This window comes from Aulostomus chinensis, chromosome 16, assembly GCF_037954235.1.
Source record: "Aulostomus chinensis isolate RoL2024-O1b breed Wild chromosome 16, RoL_Achi_v1.0, whole genome shotgun sequence".
NCBI classification, from domain to species: domain Eukaryota; kingdom Metazoa; phylum Chordata; class Actinopteri; order Syngnathiformes; family Aulostomidae; genus Aulostomus; species Aulostomus chinensis.
In genome coordinates, this window is record NC_141335.1 from 9327814 (window position 1) to 9342387 (window position 14574).

At 42.3% G+C, this 14574-nt stretch overlaps 1 protein-coding gene across 13 annotated transcripts in view; it reads right to left on the bottom strand.

Moving 5' to 3' along the window:
• Nucleotides 1-14574, bottom strand: part of LOC147247400 (transcription factor COE3) — a 66888-nt gene extending 52314 nt beyond the window's left edge. For 4 of the 13 annotated variants that reach the window (XM_086181360.1, XM_086181366.1, XM_086181359.1 and 1 more), the window contains exons 1-6: nt 13838-14571; nt 13405-13561; nt 13058-13121; nt 12822-12877; nt 10837-10910; nt 9130-9198 (exon numbers count right to left, since the gene is read on the bottom strand). In XM_086181360.1, the coding sequence (XP_086037486.1) occupies nt 9130-9198; nt 10837-10910; nt 12822-12877; nt 13058-13121; nt 13405-13561; nt 13838-13968 (551 nt within the window). In that variant the 5' untranslated portion in view covers nt 13969-14571. Of the gene's footprint in view, nt 1-9129; nt 9199-10836; nt 10911-12821; nt 12878-13057; nt 13122-13404; nt 13562-13837 lie in introns of all 13 variants that reach the window. The other 9 variants (XM_086181367.1, XM_086181356.1, XM_086181355.1 and 6 more) reach the window with 5 other exon arrangements.

A 14574-nucleotide genomic window follows, 5' to 3' on the forward strand; every position in this document is an offset into this window, starting at 1 on the left:
GTTTTCAATTTAATGTTATTCAATAAAAGAAAGTGATTTGGTGTTATTGTGAGCTGCATGTCTGTGTCGCTCCGACATCAGTACAGCTGCTTCGTAACCAGAGTATATGGTTAACAGACTAATAAAGATTACACTGAGGTCAGCAAGTCACTAATCCCTGGCGTTATTAGTAAAAACAAAGCCTACAGCTTACGCCATGCACCTCATCACATCTGAGTGCCTATGCATGTGCATAAGGTCCGAACATAATATGGTGTGACTTAAACCTTACAATGAGAAGAGAAAATAAATATGCTAAGAGCAGCAGGGGTGGACCGGGCCAGGCCACTGCAGACCTATGTCATCACTCCCTCTGGTCTCAGTTGTGCTCCCCACCCGAGCGAAAGGTTCAATGATTACGGAGGCTCAGCTTCCCTCTAAGAAAGCAAACCGGAGCTGCAGTCCAAACAAGGCCGAGCCAGCAGCAAGAGAACACTGCTACACCAGGCAGCTCGGGTTTACCGTCGCCTCCGACCTGGTTGGCCCCCGGGCTTGCATTAGTCCCCCAGCCCAGCCTCTCTAGGACAAACAAACAACCACCACTTACACAGTCAGGGACAAGCAGCGAGGCAGGGAGAGCTGGTGCCACCAGCGCTGCATGGAGGGGAACCTGACCCAATTGGATTTGCTTTATCACCCCATATAATGACTCCCAGGCTGGCCAGTTCCAGTGGTAGAAATAAAAGATTACCAAAAAAAAAAAAAGCCTTCCCTGCCATACTGAGTTTGGCCCAAAAAGGGCAGCTCCCCCAAAACAGATGGGGAGGCATCTCAAAAATGTTCTCTGCCTCTGGGGACATGTGGTTTTCCCCATCATTATATAACTGTAAACTCCTGGATGTCAGAGATTGGGGATAATAACTTTCAGATGTTGGCAGGCCGGGCCAGTTCTGGGACCTGCTGGATGGGAACAGTTATTTGGCAGAAGAGAGGAAGTCCGAGAGATTAGGACTAAGATGTGACAGGAATAAAAGTGGATCTGGACTGGAACTGAGTGGGTCGCTTTAGTCGGTTCCAGTGTGTTCAGCATTGCACCAGCCTTCTAATGATGACCGTCTGGGAGGCGGGGGCCCTGCATGTGTGCACAGGCGTGATAGAAAATGAGACACTAATTAATATCAAAACCACAGGAAATCATGTCATTGTGTTAACATGCCAAAATCAAGCTAAAGCACTCAGGCTTGATCCACCACTTTTTAGCATTCCATTTCAATTTCCAGATAGATTTGATATGACAGCTTTAGCACTCCCCGTTGCCGTGCAGATGCGCCACTAATTCACAAACAGACACACCTCCTTCAATAAATGAGTCCTTATAGAAGTGTCATCCTGTTAAACCATTTTTATTGGTTTGTCTCACATGGCTGGAGAGGATCATTGCTCAGTGTTGCTGCTGGTCAAGGTTTGGTCACTTAAACTAGAATGAAACATCTCCTTACTTTTTTGGGGGGATAAATATATCTATACATATAGATATAGATATAGATATAGATATCTATATATATGTTGTTGTTTTTTTCCTTCTGGTCACTGCATGCTAAAAAAGCACAATCCTGTTTTTCCTCTTTTTTTCCCCTCCTTTCGCTTTAAAGTATCGATTGCAGTGCTGAACAAGCAGAGGAGTGTTTTTTATTGTAAATCAATACTGATCGATTAGCAGCCTGGGTGTTGAATATGGATCAATATCACACCAGGCTGTGGAGGAGATCTGATTTCAATTGGCAAGAGAAGCCCGCAGCAGGTTTCCATCAAGCGGTAATTCAAGACATGGGAACATAAGTCAGATGGATTGATATAGACTAGCCAGGACCTTTCTTGCCACTGAACCAGCACAAGGAAATTTCTGTCATATATCATTAACGCAGTTGGGGCAGGCAGTAAAAAAAAAAAAAAAAAAAAGAAATGAGGGGGAGCTGAGTACCTCACTGACCCTCAGTGAGGAGCAATGGTCAAACATTGAATAAATAATGAATTGTATGTTATTTCACAAAGAAACTCCAGAGTAAGATAACCAACTGAAATAGAGCTCTATTCTCTACGCTCAACCGTAGTGTGGTCATGTTCTGTGAAACTTCTGGTTCTGATTATGTGGAGGTCAGCCTGAGATTCATACTGTAAAGCTGTTATTAATTTACTGAACAAATGTCCCGGAGAAAACTGGTGAATGGTGAAATATTTTCATTATACTTATCATACAGTCCATCTTTATTAAACCTGCACATTTGTTTAATGTAAGCAGCACCAAAAAAAATATATAATAGAATTTAAGTGCGCACATGTATCGTGCATTAAAAGGGAAAAAAAGCAGGTCACCTCGTTCATTCATCACTTGTTTGTGGTTCCTGAACAGAGGGGCACTGTTCCAAATGACAGCATTGTAAAACAATAAAAACAGAGCTATAGTTAGAAATAACTTGTCACTTTTAATAAATGACACTGGTTCAGGGCTCTTTCTCTGGGACTTCTCCTCCGATACATCCCAGGCACCCCTGGGGCCAACAGAGCAGCCAGCAGACCAGCTCGTTTCCCCAAGGTAACTGATGACCCTCTCCCTGAATTCCCCCATTTTTGTCCTGTGACCTCACACCAGCGGGAGCAGGACCATGTCCGATGAAATCTTCAGACTGCTTCCCATCCTAATCTTGCCCGTGTCACACTACAAATTGCTACATTCAGAAAATGGAAATAGATTGAGGTGGAGATGGAGGGGAGGGACTGACAGAGGTAGAGGAGGATGTGAGGGGGGGGGTAAGAGGGGAGTGTACATCGACAACCAGTCCCTTAAGAAAAATACTTGAGGAAAGAACGACTCGGGAGATCCCGACAAGGAATCACATCTCAGCGAACATATTGATCTGATTTACAAAACCTCCACTCTAATGCGAAACAAATGGCGTGGGCGTGAACTGGTACTTAACCATAAAACCCCAGCATTACTCCGTCTCCGATGAAATACCACATATATCCCTCACCAGGGCCTAATGTGCTGTTTTACGGCCAGATACGACTGAGGTTGACCCAACAGTTTGTTTGACAATTAGGGGAAACCTAATAAGGATTGAATTGGACTGAGAACATGCCAAGAGAAAGAAAGAAAACGGAGTGAACTGGTAAAAATAATAATAACAATAATAATAATAATAATAACAACGCCGATCATAGTGACCGACATGTGATTCGGGAGCTGTCTGATGAAGTGATGCCTCATTAATGCTTCAGGAAACCAAACAACATCCTCAAAACAGCAACTAAGTTAATTATAAAGGAGTGCTGCTAAATATTTGACAGAGTGGCATATTTTATTTACTTCGGATTTAATGTCAATAATGTAAGATTTTCAGTGTGGTGAGTTATCACAGCTATGTGTCGGGGAAAAGGGAATAAATCTTTATAGATTGTTTTCTTTCATAATAATCAAATAAATCACTAACATCGCTCCGCAGTCGGGTTTGAATCACAAAAACACACAACGCTGCAGCAAGTCAGCGAATGCAACTTTAACAGTACATAAAAAACTGAAAGGGAAAAAACAGAATAAGATAACCTTTTTCATATTTCACTTCACTGTGTGTGTATGTGTGTGTGTGTGTGTGTGTGTGTGTGTGTGTGTGTGTGTGTGTGTGTGTGTGTGTGTGTGTGTGTGTATGCAAGGTCCGGTGTTGCTCTTGGCCCAACATTCATCCCATCACCCCAGCTCTGGCCTTGTTTCTGTCAGCAGTGAACCAGGGGAGTGTGGGGAGAGAGAGAGAGAGAGAGAGAGAGAGAGAGCAGGGGAAGGAAAGGAAAGGACGCAAAGGAAAGAGAGAGAGTGAGAGAGAGAAGTGGGTGGTGAAGGGGGGAGGGGTTGTCTCCATGGACAGATGGACTGCTCTTTCTCAACACATGTGGAACCATGTTTCGTCTTTCACTGCCGTCAAGCTGGAGCCGAATCCGTCGCTCTGTTGGCCCGCGCCAGTCTTTCGTACTGCACACCTCTCTCTTTAGCACAGCACACACACACGCATACACACACGCACACATACACATACACACACCACACAAACATCTCCTTCTTTCTCTGCACACATGTTAAAGTCATCACCCCTGCTCAGCGCTAGTAAAACACAACACCCCGGCTTCTCTGCTGTTGTCAAGTCTTGCCATTAGCTGATGCCACTGGGGAATCCTACCCTAGTGAGGTGGGTCTCCCTCGGGAACGTCAGGCACCACGTTACGTTCAGCCGCCACTCATGTGAACCCAAACATGTGAGCATAATTTGGAAAATATCCTTTATACTGTGCGTCTTTGTACGTGTCTTGACATTTACAAACTGCGATAAAACCGACATGAGGGAGGAGGGAATAGAAAACAGGGCGAGAATAATTTGAGGTAATGTTTTGCTTAGTGAACAGTATTACCCAATCCTGGATGTTGGAGCGCTGGGAAGGAGGTTCTGGCTCTGGGGCTGCAGAGAGGGTCTGGGTTTCATTTTTCGGCAAGTGCAAGCCAAAGGAGTTCTGCCAACTACAGCTTTCGCTCTCAACACTTCCTGCTCTTCCTACTCTGGCTCAGGAAGAGACAGGCTTCACTCAAACATCGCTTCAACTTCGACAGCGTTGGCTAGTTTAGCCTCATATTTCTCAATGGGTGTCCAAAATCCGTCATATGAATTACACTAACAAAAAACCCATTAAAAAAAAGAGAGAGCGAGAGAGAGGGGATTTTGTTAAGCCATAAATAAAAGGTGTGTGCAGGTGTTTGCGTGTACGTGTGTGTGTAAATACAGAAAGAGGCCATTTCCTACACAAATTAACAGCTTTAATTGACTTTTGGAAAAAAAAAAAACAACATTACAGTTCAGGTCCTACCACTTACTGTAGCAGTAAAATATCCTAGAGGAACACCTGCAGCAATCAGCTCACTATCACAACAACAGTGACCCTTTCATTTTATGAGTTTCATTATGGAGGAGGGTGTGAGCACAATACCAGATTAACACTACCTACCGAGTGCCATCTTAATTGCCCCGCTGCATATGCGGTGTGTGTGTGTGTGTGGGGGGGGGGGGGGGGGAGAAAAAAATGTCATTTAGGTACTTCATAAACAGACTTCTCTTCTGCAGGTTATCAAGACAGCCGCTCAGTGAAAACACACCCTCTTTTCCAATGCTGATGTGCAATTAAAATGGTTTTAGAAATCCTCTTTGACAGTCCAGGGCTTAGCCAAAAATGTAAATGACATTAAAGGAGACAATGAATTTAATTTTGTTTAATGTCCCCTTTCGCTGATTCTCATTTACATCACATTTCCACATAAAGGGCTGACCTTATAAATACTGGCATTTGTTCAGCTTTTGGAGGTAATCACGCTTTTGCAAAAACCAGATGGGAGCACGCAAATTTTCCGATTTGTTTCTTAGAAGGCCGAGGGAACCACATGTGAGACGTTCTAAGTCTGCCGGCTTTTGTTTCTGGTAAACAACTTGACAACAAGTCAAGTGTACTCCGGGAAATGACCTCGTAGGTGTTCCACAAATGAACGATAACGCAAAGTCATTTAGAAAATACGGTGCACACTAATGAGGGACATAACGGAAAGCTAAGCAAAATTTACATTAGGCCAAAATTTAATCGCATTAACAGACGAACAGGTGCGGCGAGGCCTTTTATAAATGAGCTAAATGAATAAAAGCCTCCCACAGCACAATCATGTGTGCTGACCAAAAAAAAACAAAAAAAAAGAGGCAAGGGGAAAAAATAACGGAAAAAAAAAAAAACAAGTCAATGTCATGAATTATTCAGTGGCTGGGCTGTACTCCAAAGGTCGTTGCTCTTTGACCTTTGTGACAGGAAGTGAAAGGGAGTGCCGTAGCCGCTGAAATAAACAAAGCTGACATGTTTAGATCTACTCCAGAATTTGTTTCTGAATGGCAGGCGTAAATTGACACAGGATGTACATTAAATTCAAAAAAATTCATATACGAGTAGAATACACATGAACTTTCTCCCTCTCTCTCTCTGTCTCTCTCGCTCCCTCTGTCTGGTCTATACTTGCATAAATTGCCGCCACCTCAGAGAATAAAAAATGTGACCTTTGAACCCTTGACATGCAGAATGAGTCATTTTCTCTCCTCTTTCAACAACATGTGCTGTCTTATTACAAAATCCATGCATAAGCCTGAACAATGTATCTAATCTTTCACACAAGAGAAGACAAAGTCAATATGCAAGAGAGTGAAGACAGATACCAGAGCACGAGAGTCATCGCAAATTGAGTTATGTTTGGCTGTACACTACATACACTGTAAATGGGGAAAGCATCTAATCAGATATTGGGTACCTCATCACTATAATTCTAAAGACTCAAATTACCGCCTGAATAAACCTACACCCCCACTTACTTTAAAGCACCATTAACTTATAAATGTGACATCTGTAGCACTGCTGGATTTATAAGGGAGAAGGAATGATTATACCAAGTGCTGCGGTCACAGCAACAGCGCCGCAATTAGTTACGAAATAAAAATCACTGCTTCTTTTATTCAATGTAAACAGCAACTGCGTTCTCTCATCTTTACGTGGAAAGTGGGAGAGAGAGAGAGAGAGAGAGAGAGAGAGAGAGAGAAAATAATGTGCACACAACTGAAAGACAATAGCACATCATAATATACGCTGACTGAAAATTGAGTCACTCAAACGCCACAAAAAAAACAAAACCTTTCTTCAATACCCCCCACCCACCCCCCAAAAAAAACCAAGTATGAATAAAACAAGGGCATCAAATTTAAGTGTTGAAATATTTAAAGACCAAGCAGTGCTGAAACTATGTGACAGCTGTTGGGCCTATATCTAACCAACTTTCTTTCTTTCTTTTCTTTTTTTTTTTTTTAAAGAGAATCCTTCCTCTTCAAAAATCTAAGTGAAAATCTGTATCAAAACTCTGAGAGAAAATAGGGTAAACAGATGTCTGGCTTGACCGCAGGAAAATAGGACACATTTGGAATGATAAGTTTCCCAAACTCCGTTGGATATGCCAGATCCATGGGAACGCCAGTTAATGTCTTGCTAGATGCCAGCTAGCTGTGCGCCCCCCCCCCCCCCCCACACACACACACACACACACACCCCCGACTCCCTCCCAAACCCCTACCCCCACCTCCTCTTACCATCTGGGAAAATGTTACAGCGAATGAACGCCATCAATGATTCACTCCAAATCTGTTTCTTAAGGTTTTTCGGCCCATGCTACTGTTTCTCTCGGAAATGTGGCAGTGCTAGCTTGGTTTTCATGCTGTAATTGTGCACAGATGAGACGTGCCTGATTCAACAATCAAACCTCTCCCCTAGCTTTATGTCACTCAACTATGTTCTACTCAATTGGAAATAATCAGTTTCTGCCAGCAGCAACCGCAGCACAGGTGCCTGTAATGATGTGCATGAGGAAATGACAGATGTAACAGAAATGGCTGTAAAACACGGAGGCTTTAACTAAAAGCTGATGCACAGCGGGAATAGTCCAAGTAAATAATTTTACGTAGAAAGCTTACAGTGTGCTCTGGTCATGTCGGTAACTCTTAGCTGCTGTTGCTGCTGCTGCAACCTTTTACAAGCCTCCCTCAGTCACTGGGAACCTGTGTGGGTCTGTTGGGGTGAGCTGACAGGCTCATAGTTACGACATGGAGACAATGGGAGGGTCTAATGAGGAACATATGCTTTTGTGTTTCAACAGAGCCGCTCATTGTGCAAGGAAAGGGATACTCTACTCCTATTCAGACTCGTCACAATGAAAATCCGAGCCCTCCCTGAGCCGGTTGAGCTTACAATATCCATCCGCTCCCTTTTTACCCCCACCGCCACCACCACCACCACCACCTCCTGTTCTTTTTTTTCCCACCCCTCTTCTTGACTTTAAATCTCCATTTTACTTATTGTACTTATGTTACATGTGTTTTTTTGTCCCGCCGATTGAGGAACAATAGCAAAAGTGACACAAAGCAAAGCAGCGGAAACAAAGCGTCTCAAGTTTAATATTAGCACCTGATTAATAAAATCTGGTGAAAAAGAATATTCCAAAGCACCAGCATGAACAAGAAACACACACTCACACTCACACACACACACACACACACACACTGGTAGGGTGGTGGGGGACACGCGCATGTAGGTGTCTGTTTGTGTCGTTGTCTGTGTGTGCATCTGTGTGTGCATCTGTGTGTGTGTCTGTGTGAGTTTGAGTTCAGACAGCAGTAGCTCTGGTAATCCATCCAGGCTCCCAGGGCAGCCAGCTCCTACTTCCTGATGCATGAGAAGCTGCTGGAGTGGAGTGGCAGCAACAACTGCTCAGCCCTATTTGATTACTAATAAGAGAGTTGTCCCCTCTGTCAGATACCAGGCATTCACCACTAAGCAAACAGTGATTCTGGCTAGTCAAACATTAGCATTGCTGTCTCTCCCTACTACGTGGCGAGAGTTACATTGAGATCGACGACACCTCCTATATGCAGCGCACACACACACCTAAACAAGATTGACTTGTGAGGAAGGAGGAAAAAAATTGTCAATGCCTGATAGAGGAGCATTTATTCTCCCTCTTTAGGTAATATAACTTTCCCAAAGGTGCAGACATAAAGTGTTTATCCGCTCTAAAACAAAACTTTAATAGCATGTAGCTCACAGTTAACTCCAGCGAAGGAAACAGTCAATGAAAAACAACTATTGACAGTGTGAGCATCACCGTCGTAAACAAAGAGGGAATGCCAGCCAAATAAATATGAAGTTGCCGAAGCTAATTAGGTGTATTCCCAGCATGATCCTCTAGTGATTGAACCACCTGTGATTGAACAAACCCTATCCAGGTGGTGACCGCCCCTCGGTGCACAGGTACCTGGGAAAGACGCCCCTCAGCCACTCACACAGGATCACCCACAGTTCCCACACTGTGGGCTTTAAGATGCAAGTCAACCCAACTGAGCCGTCTGGCGCACCGGGAGGGAACTCATTTGTTCACTATCTTCCTCCATGTGTCTGCTCATCCATTTAGTCACTCACACACTCATTCACTTATTCATTCGCTTGAAAAAAACAACAACAAAAAAACAGCAAGCAGCCTACCTGTCAATGATCACAGGGTCTGATGGAGTCTCGTTCCTGTTTCCACAGCTTTTCTTGTCGCAGCATCGGCTATATTTGGGGGGGACATAGGACAAATTTGCCAAATAAATAAAAATAACTGCATTTATTGAATGCTTAGGAGGGGTTCTGATATCAGGAGGAGGAGGGGGATGAGGGGGTAGCCATGAGATTACCTTCACTCAATCTATCCATTCCATTGATGCTGATGGCTGATAAAAAATGGTGAAAACAACATGTTGTGTTGTTTGGCTTAGTGATGGAGGGGAGGGGAGTGGGGATTGGGCCAGGAGGCAGGGGAGTCACTTTTCACAGCTTCAGCTTTTGTTTACCTCTAATTGCCAAGCTGCTATTTCTGAGGGAGATGCAAGGTGCCACCCTCAACCAATATTTCTGCGGGGCATTTATCAATTATGGCCTCAAAAGCACTAATCTATCTTCCAGCACATGTTTCAACCATCTCCTCCCTGAGCTGTATAGCTAGCCTGCCTTTCAGCTCTTTGATTGGGACTTGAATCCAAAAAGGGAAAAAAAATAGCTGCAAAAATAAACAAATACATCATCCCGGCTTTATTTTGAAATGAAACCATATAAACATATAAGATTGATTTACGCCATATGGTGCAGAAAGCAAAGGATTTGTGCAAAGCTTCTATCAGTCATTTAAATATGCCTGATTTACATGATTTTTTTTTTTATTTCCAGCAGCAATAATAAAGAGTTGAATTATAGCTAAGGCGCTGAAAGGAGCAATAAGCTATTTTTAAAAAAAATTGCAAGTGTAAAAGATATAAGATATTAAAGCATTATTCTTATTATTATGTTTGTTTTCTTATCTGATAGCAGGCACTCTTTATTCAGCAGCTTGACAAAAAAAAAAAAGAATTACCTCTAGAGCAGAAGCATATTCAATGTGTCACAAATAAGTGATGGATGCTCGTATAAATTGAGCGTGAGTGATGAGTTTATGCATGGAAAAAGACAAATCATTCTCAGCACTCACACACTTTGCTCCCAACCAAGTAACTTGAACAATGCTCGGGTGCAACAAAGGAGAGGTTAACCGACAGTATCCGAATTCAATGTTCACAAAGCTCATGCTGAGCTCAACAATAACAACAAAAGGCGTTTTTTCCTTTTAGTATCAATGACAACGCTGAATAGCAGCGCAATATGAGAGGTTGAGATTTATGTGGTTAAATGACGCTAAAAGGCTCGCTGATCATTGTTGACAGGTGGGATCAACTGAGAAGTGACTATGTGCTGAAAGGGGGGGGGGGGAGAAAAAAATGATGCATAGCATAACTTAGTAGAGGCACATCGTCCCTGGCAGGCTTAAATGATGGCGTAGAATATAAAAATAAGTACATTAAAAACTAAAAAAGAAACACAACTTATGTATTGTGTCAAAGTCTGTTTATACTACAGTCAGTCTCCCTTCACTGGAACAGACAGTCAGAGCATTTTCACTGTCATATTCACATTCAAAGTTGAATCCCATCATATCAAAGCTGGAAATGACAGCAGCGCTCTGTGCTTGCTGAAGGACCACATGACAAGCTGGACTGCTACATCACATCAGCATTGTCAAAAGTTATCGAAAGGGTGGGTGGGTGGGTGGGGGGGGATCAGCAGAATGGAAATAGCAATAACAATAGTAATCATGATAATAATAATAACAATGCTTACCTGCACATAATTTCATGAGTAAGAAGAACTCTGCACATTTCTGGATTCTTGTCTTGGCCCTCATAAACTATGGCCTTTAAAAAGTGAATGAGATGGAGGGAGGGGGGGGGAAAAAGTGAAAACACACTCATATCATGTATATATATATATATATATATAGTCACAAAAACAGTCGTCTTCTTTTGCACTTGGTAAATAAGCTCTATAACATCCGGGCAGCAGAATATATTGGTGGAGTTCAAAGGCTAAGTAAGGAGAATAATCAGCAATTCCCATGTGTTCCAAATTATATTGATTAATATTAACGTCATGAAACAACAACAGCAAAAAAAAAAAAAAAAAATGACAATATCTACTTATACCAACAAGGATATTGTAGCCCCAATAATTAAAATCATATAATATAATTTCTTTTTTTTCTTTTTTTTCAGATCTGTAATAATAAATTGTATTTTTCTAATTAATCTAGATAAAATCCTGGGGCTCAGACAGACATTTTCATACAGAGAGATCCAATAGAAGTGTCATCAATATGCTTATAATCTGGGGATATTTGGGGGAAAAGTGTTAATGGGCAATCTGTTGTTTATTTTGAGCCGCTAACAATGATCTTTCTGTGGATAAAAAGCGGTGTCTGGCGGTACGGTTGAGTAATTTTTGAGCATTGGCTGAAACAGATGGCGTGGAGCTATCAGTTCTGCCGCTCTTCTCTCCCTCCCTCGAACCCTCCCTCCTTCTCCCATGTCTAAGGATAGACACTTTCCTCCCTCACACTCAAGTGGAAACGCAATTATTGACAAAATATACATATATTTTTTTCAAAATGGAATAAAAACAATAAATTAGAATTAAACAATCCTGCATGTTATTTCTTTATTTTTTCTATCAGCAGTATATTTCTTTATTTCTTATTTTTATACCCCCCCCCCCCCCCCCCCCCCCTTGCACGCTTCAGGCTAAAAACGAGTCTTTGAAAAGTGACATATCTGAACCAGGTCGCATCACTCTTTGGCTTTTAAAAGCTACTTGACCTGCTGTTTTCTTTCTATCTTTTCTTTTTTTCTTCCTTTTTTTTGCAGAGGAACAGGACGATTATCTATATCGCTTTGATTTATGTCGCTATTTGCAGCTGTAGAAACAGAAATCCATAAATTGCTTGTTCTGCGTCATTGACTCGGATCATTCGCGCAGGAATGTTGTCTGTGACCGGTGGCCCCACGTCTGCCTCCACGGCGCTGCTCTCAAACCCACGTTGAAAAACAAAACAAAAAGATGTAGAACTCAAATAAAGCTGCAGGATTGTATTATCCTGATTATATTTACATTTACAAATACGTGTCAGGATGAAATATCATTTCATTTTACGCGCTGGGATTGAATTGAAATGTGTGTAGGCAGGAAATATTAATATTTATAAATAAAATACTTGATCCAATTTTTCTTTTTCTTTTCTTTTTTTTTTTTTTAAATGTGCCCCATTCTTCAATCTTTGTAAGAAAGCAGATCATATGGAAGAGTGTTTAAACTTTAATGTACGACAAAGTGAAGCCAGAATAAAATTGACTTTACAGTCTGATGTGGCCAAACAGTCAAGATGGAAGCTGTCTCTTCTTGTTATACCGCTAATGTGATTTTTATTTTTGTGCCACAGCAGCAGCAGCAGCAGCAGCAGCAAGCGAGCAAGCGAGCAAGCAACGGGTTTTGGTTTTGTTTTTTTGGTTTTGTTTTTATTTGCAGGCAGATTTATTCTTTCTTTCTCTCTTTTTTTCCTTTCTTTTTTCCCCCCATTCTTTCATCCAGTAGCGTGTAGTGCATCTCAGGGGTGACAATTTGCACGGCGTGTTAAGGTTTTTGTTTTTTGTTGGGTTTTTTTTTTTTTTTTGGTTTTGTTTTTGGGTTTTTTTTGTTGTTGTTGTTGTTGCTTTTTTGCAGGAGTGGAGCGTGGATGTGAGTGGAGCGTAGAAACAAGTGTAACAGCAGCTTACCTGCTTCGTCATGGAATCGATTAAACGTATGTAAAGATCCTGTTCTGTTCTGACGCCTGCGTGAGAAGAGAACATGCACAGTTATTTCTCCTCCTCCTTCTTCTTCTTCTTCTTCATCTTCTTCTTCTTTTTTGCGTATTTGGGTTTTAAGTTGACTGACTTGTCAGGGCTTTTCTGATATGTATTTTTAAAGCTTAATATTATTATTATTCGTCTGCAGAAGAATACGAACTCACCATTGCTGTACAATAACTGTAGTTTGTAATGTATCCCATTGTTAGTTTTTTCACTGGTTGGTTCCTGCAGGAGACAACAAGTTTGTGAGATATCAACAATCACCACGTGTGTCTGTAAATATGAATCTTCCTTCTTCTTTTTATGCGTAAGAGATGAGACACAGCTTCTTTTTTTTGTAAAAAACGACTCTCTGTCATCAACGAATTGAGGTTTTTTTTTCCTCTCCCCCCAAAAAAAATCAATATTACACGTGACGTCCCCTTAGTAACCTATTGCCATTTCACACAACATAATTTCGATACATGTGCTGATTATATGTACGGAGGGTCTCAAACACACTGCTTACTTTTTCTTTCTCCACAAAGTCCACAAAAGCTGTCCTTTCGATCTCCACGGGCTGACCCTGTCTGTCATACAGCGCCAGGACGAAATGGAAAAAATTGGATTTTCTGAGGTTGGAAGGGGGCTGCTTTTCATAATGTGCCCGTGCCAAGCCGACACCGCTGCGGGGAGAAAACAAGAGACCATCTCGGTTAAGCACCGGACACCGGGGATGCTAGATGATGGAGATGGAAAAGATGCAGACGCACGCTTGAGTGCGGGGGAGATTTCTTGATTTGTCACAATAATGGCTAATCTGATGTAATGAAAGAAGGGAAAGCCGAAGGGGGGGCATTTATTGGGAGACCGTAATTGATACAGAGTATTCAGGGGATTGAGGGGTCGATATGATGAGGAGGGAATGCGTGAGAAAAATCAGATGCTTTTGGCATGCGTACCTTTGGGCGGCTGTGTTTGCATCCACCACCCCAGCTGTGTGCATCCAGGACCGGACCGAGTTCAGTCCACCGAGCGGTTCCTCCTTCATCGTCGTCCCACCCCGCGGTATAGTTTCCTGAATCCCAAACATTGAGGACAATTTGCGAAAAAGAGCCTCCTGTGAAATTAGGGAAATAAACGTCCAAGCGTGTTATCCTTCAGGGTTTTTTTTTTCTCGGGATAAGCAGCGAGAGCCGACTTGCGAGGGAAAACCCGGTCCACAGGTCTTGCCTCCCTCTTCAGTCCGTCCGATGTGAACAATTCTCAAAGTGCTGTACTTAGTTAGAGCGATATCCACACACTGGAAAAGTGAATTGTTCAATAGACAAGAATTTTTTTTGTGTTGCTATTGTTCCTCTTTGTTTTTTTTTTTCTTTCTTGTTTTTTTTTTTTTGTGCTATTCACAGAAAAATCGATGGCAGTTGTTTGTGTTTGTGGGTGATGCTGCTCTCAAAGTGCCCACATCCCTGAAGCACCGCATCCAAAACCTTCAGGACTTCTTGTTGAATAAAAAACCCACTCCTGAAAAGGTGCTGCTGCTTCTCCACAAGACAAACACAGGCAAAGGCTGATCACCAGTGGAGGTGTTCCTAGTACACAGGAGAGGTGGATAAGGGGCCCTTTCGCGTCGTGCAGGATGGATGGGAACATGCAAAACTAAGCCCTCTTTCCCCGAGGACTGAAATCTTTCCCGGGA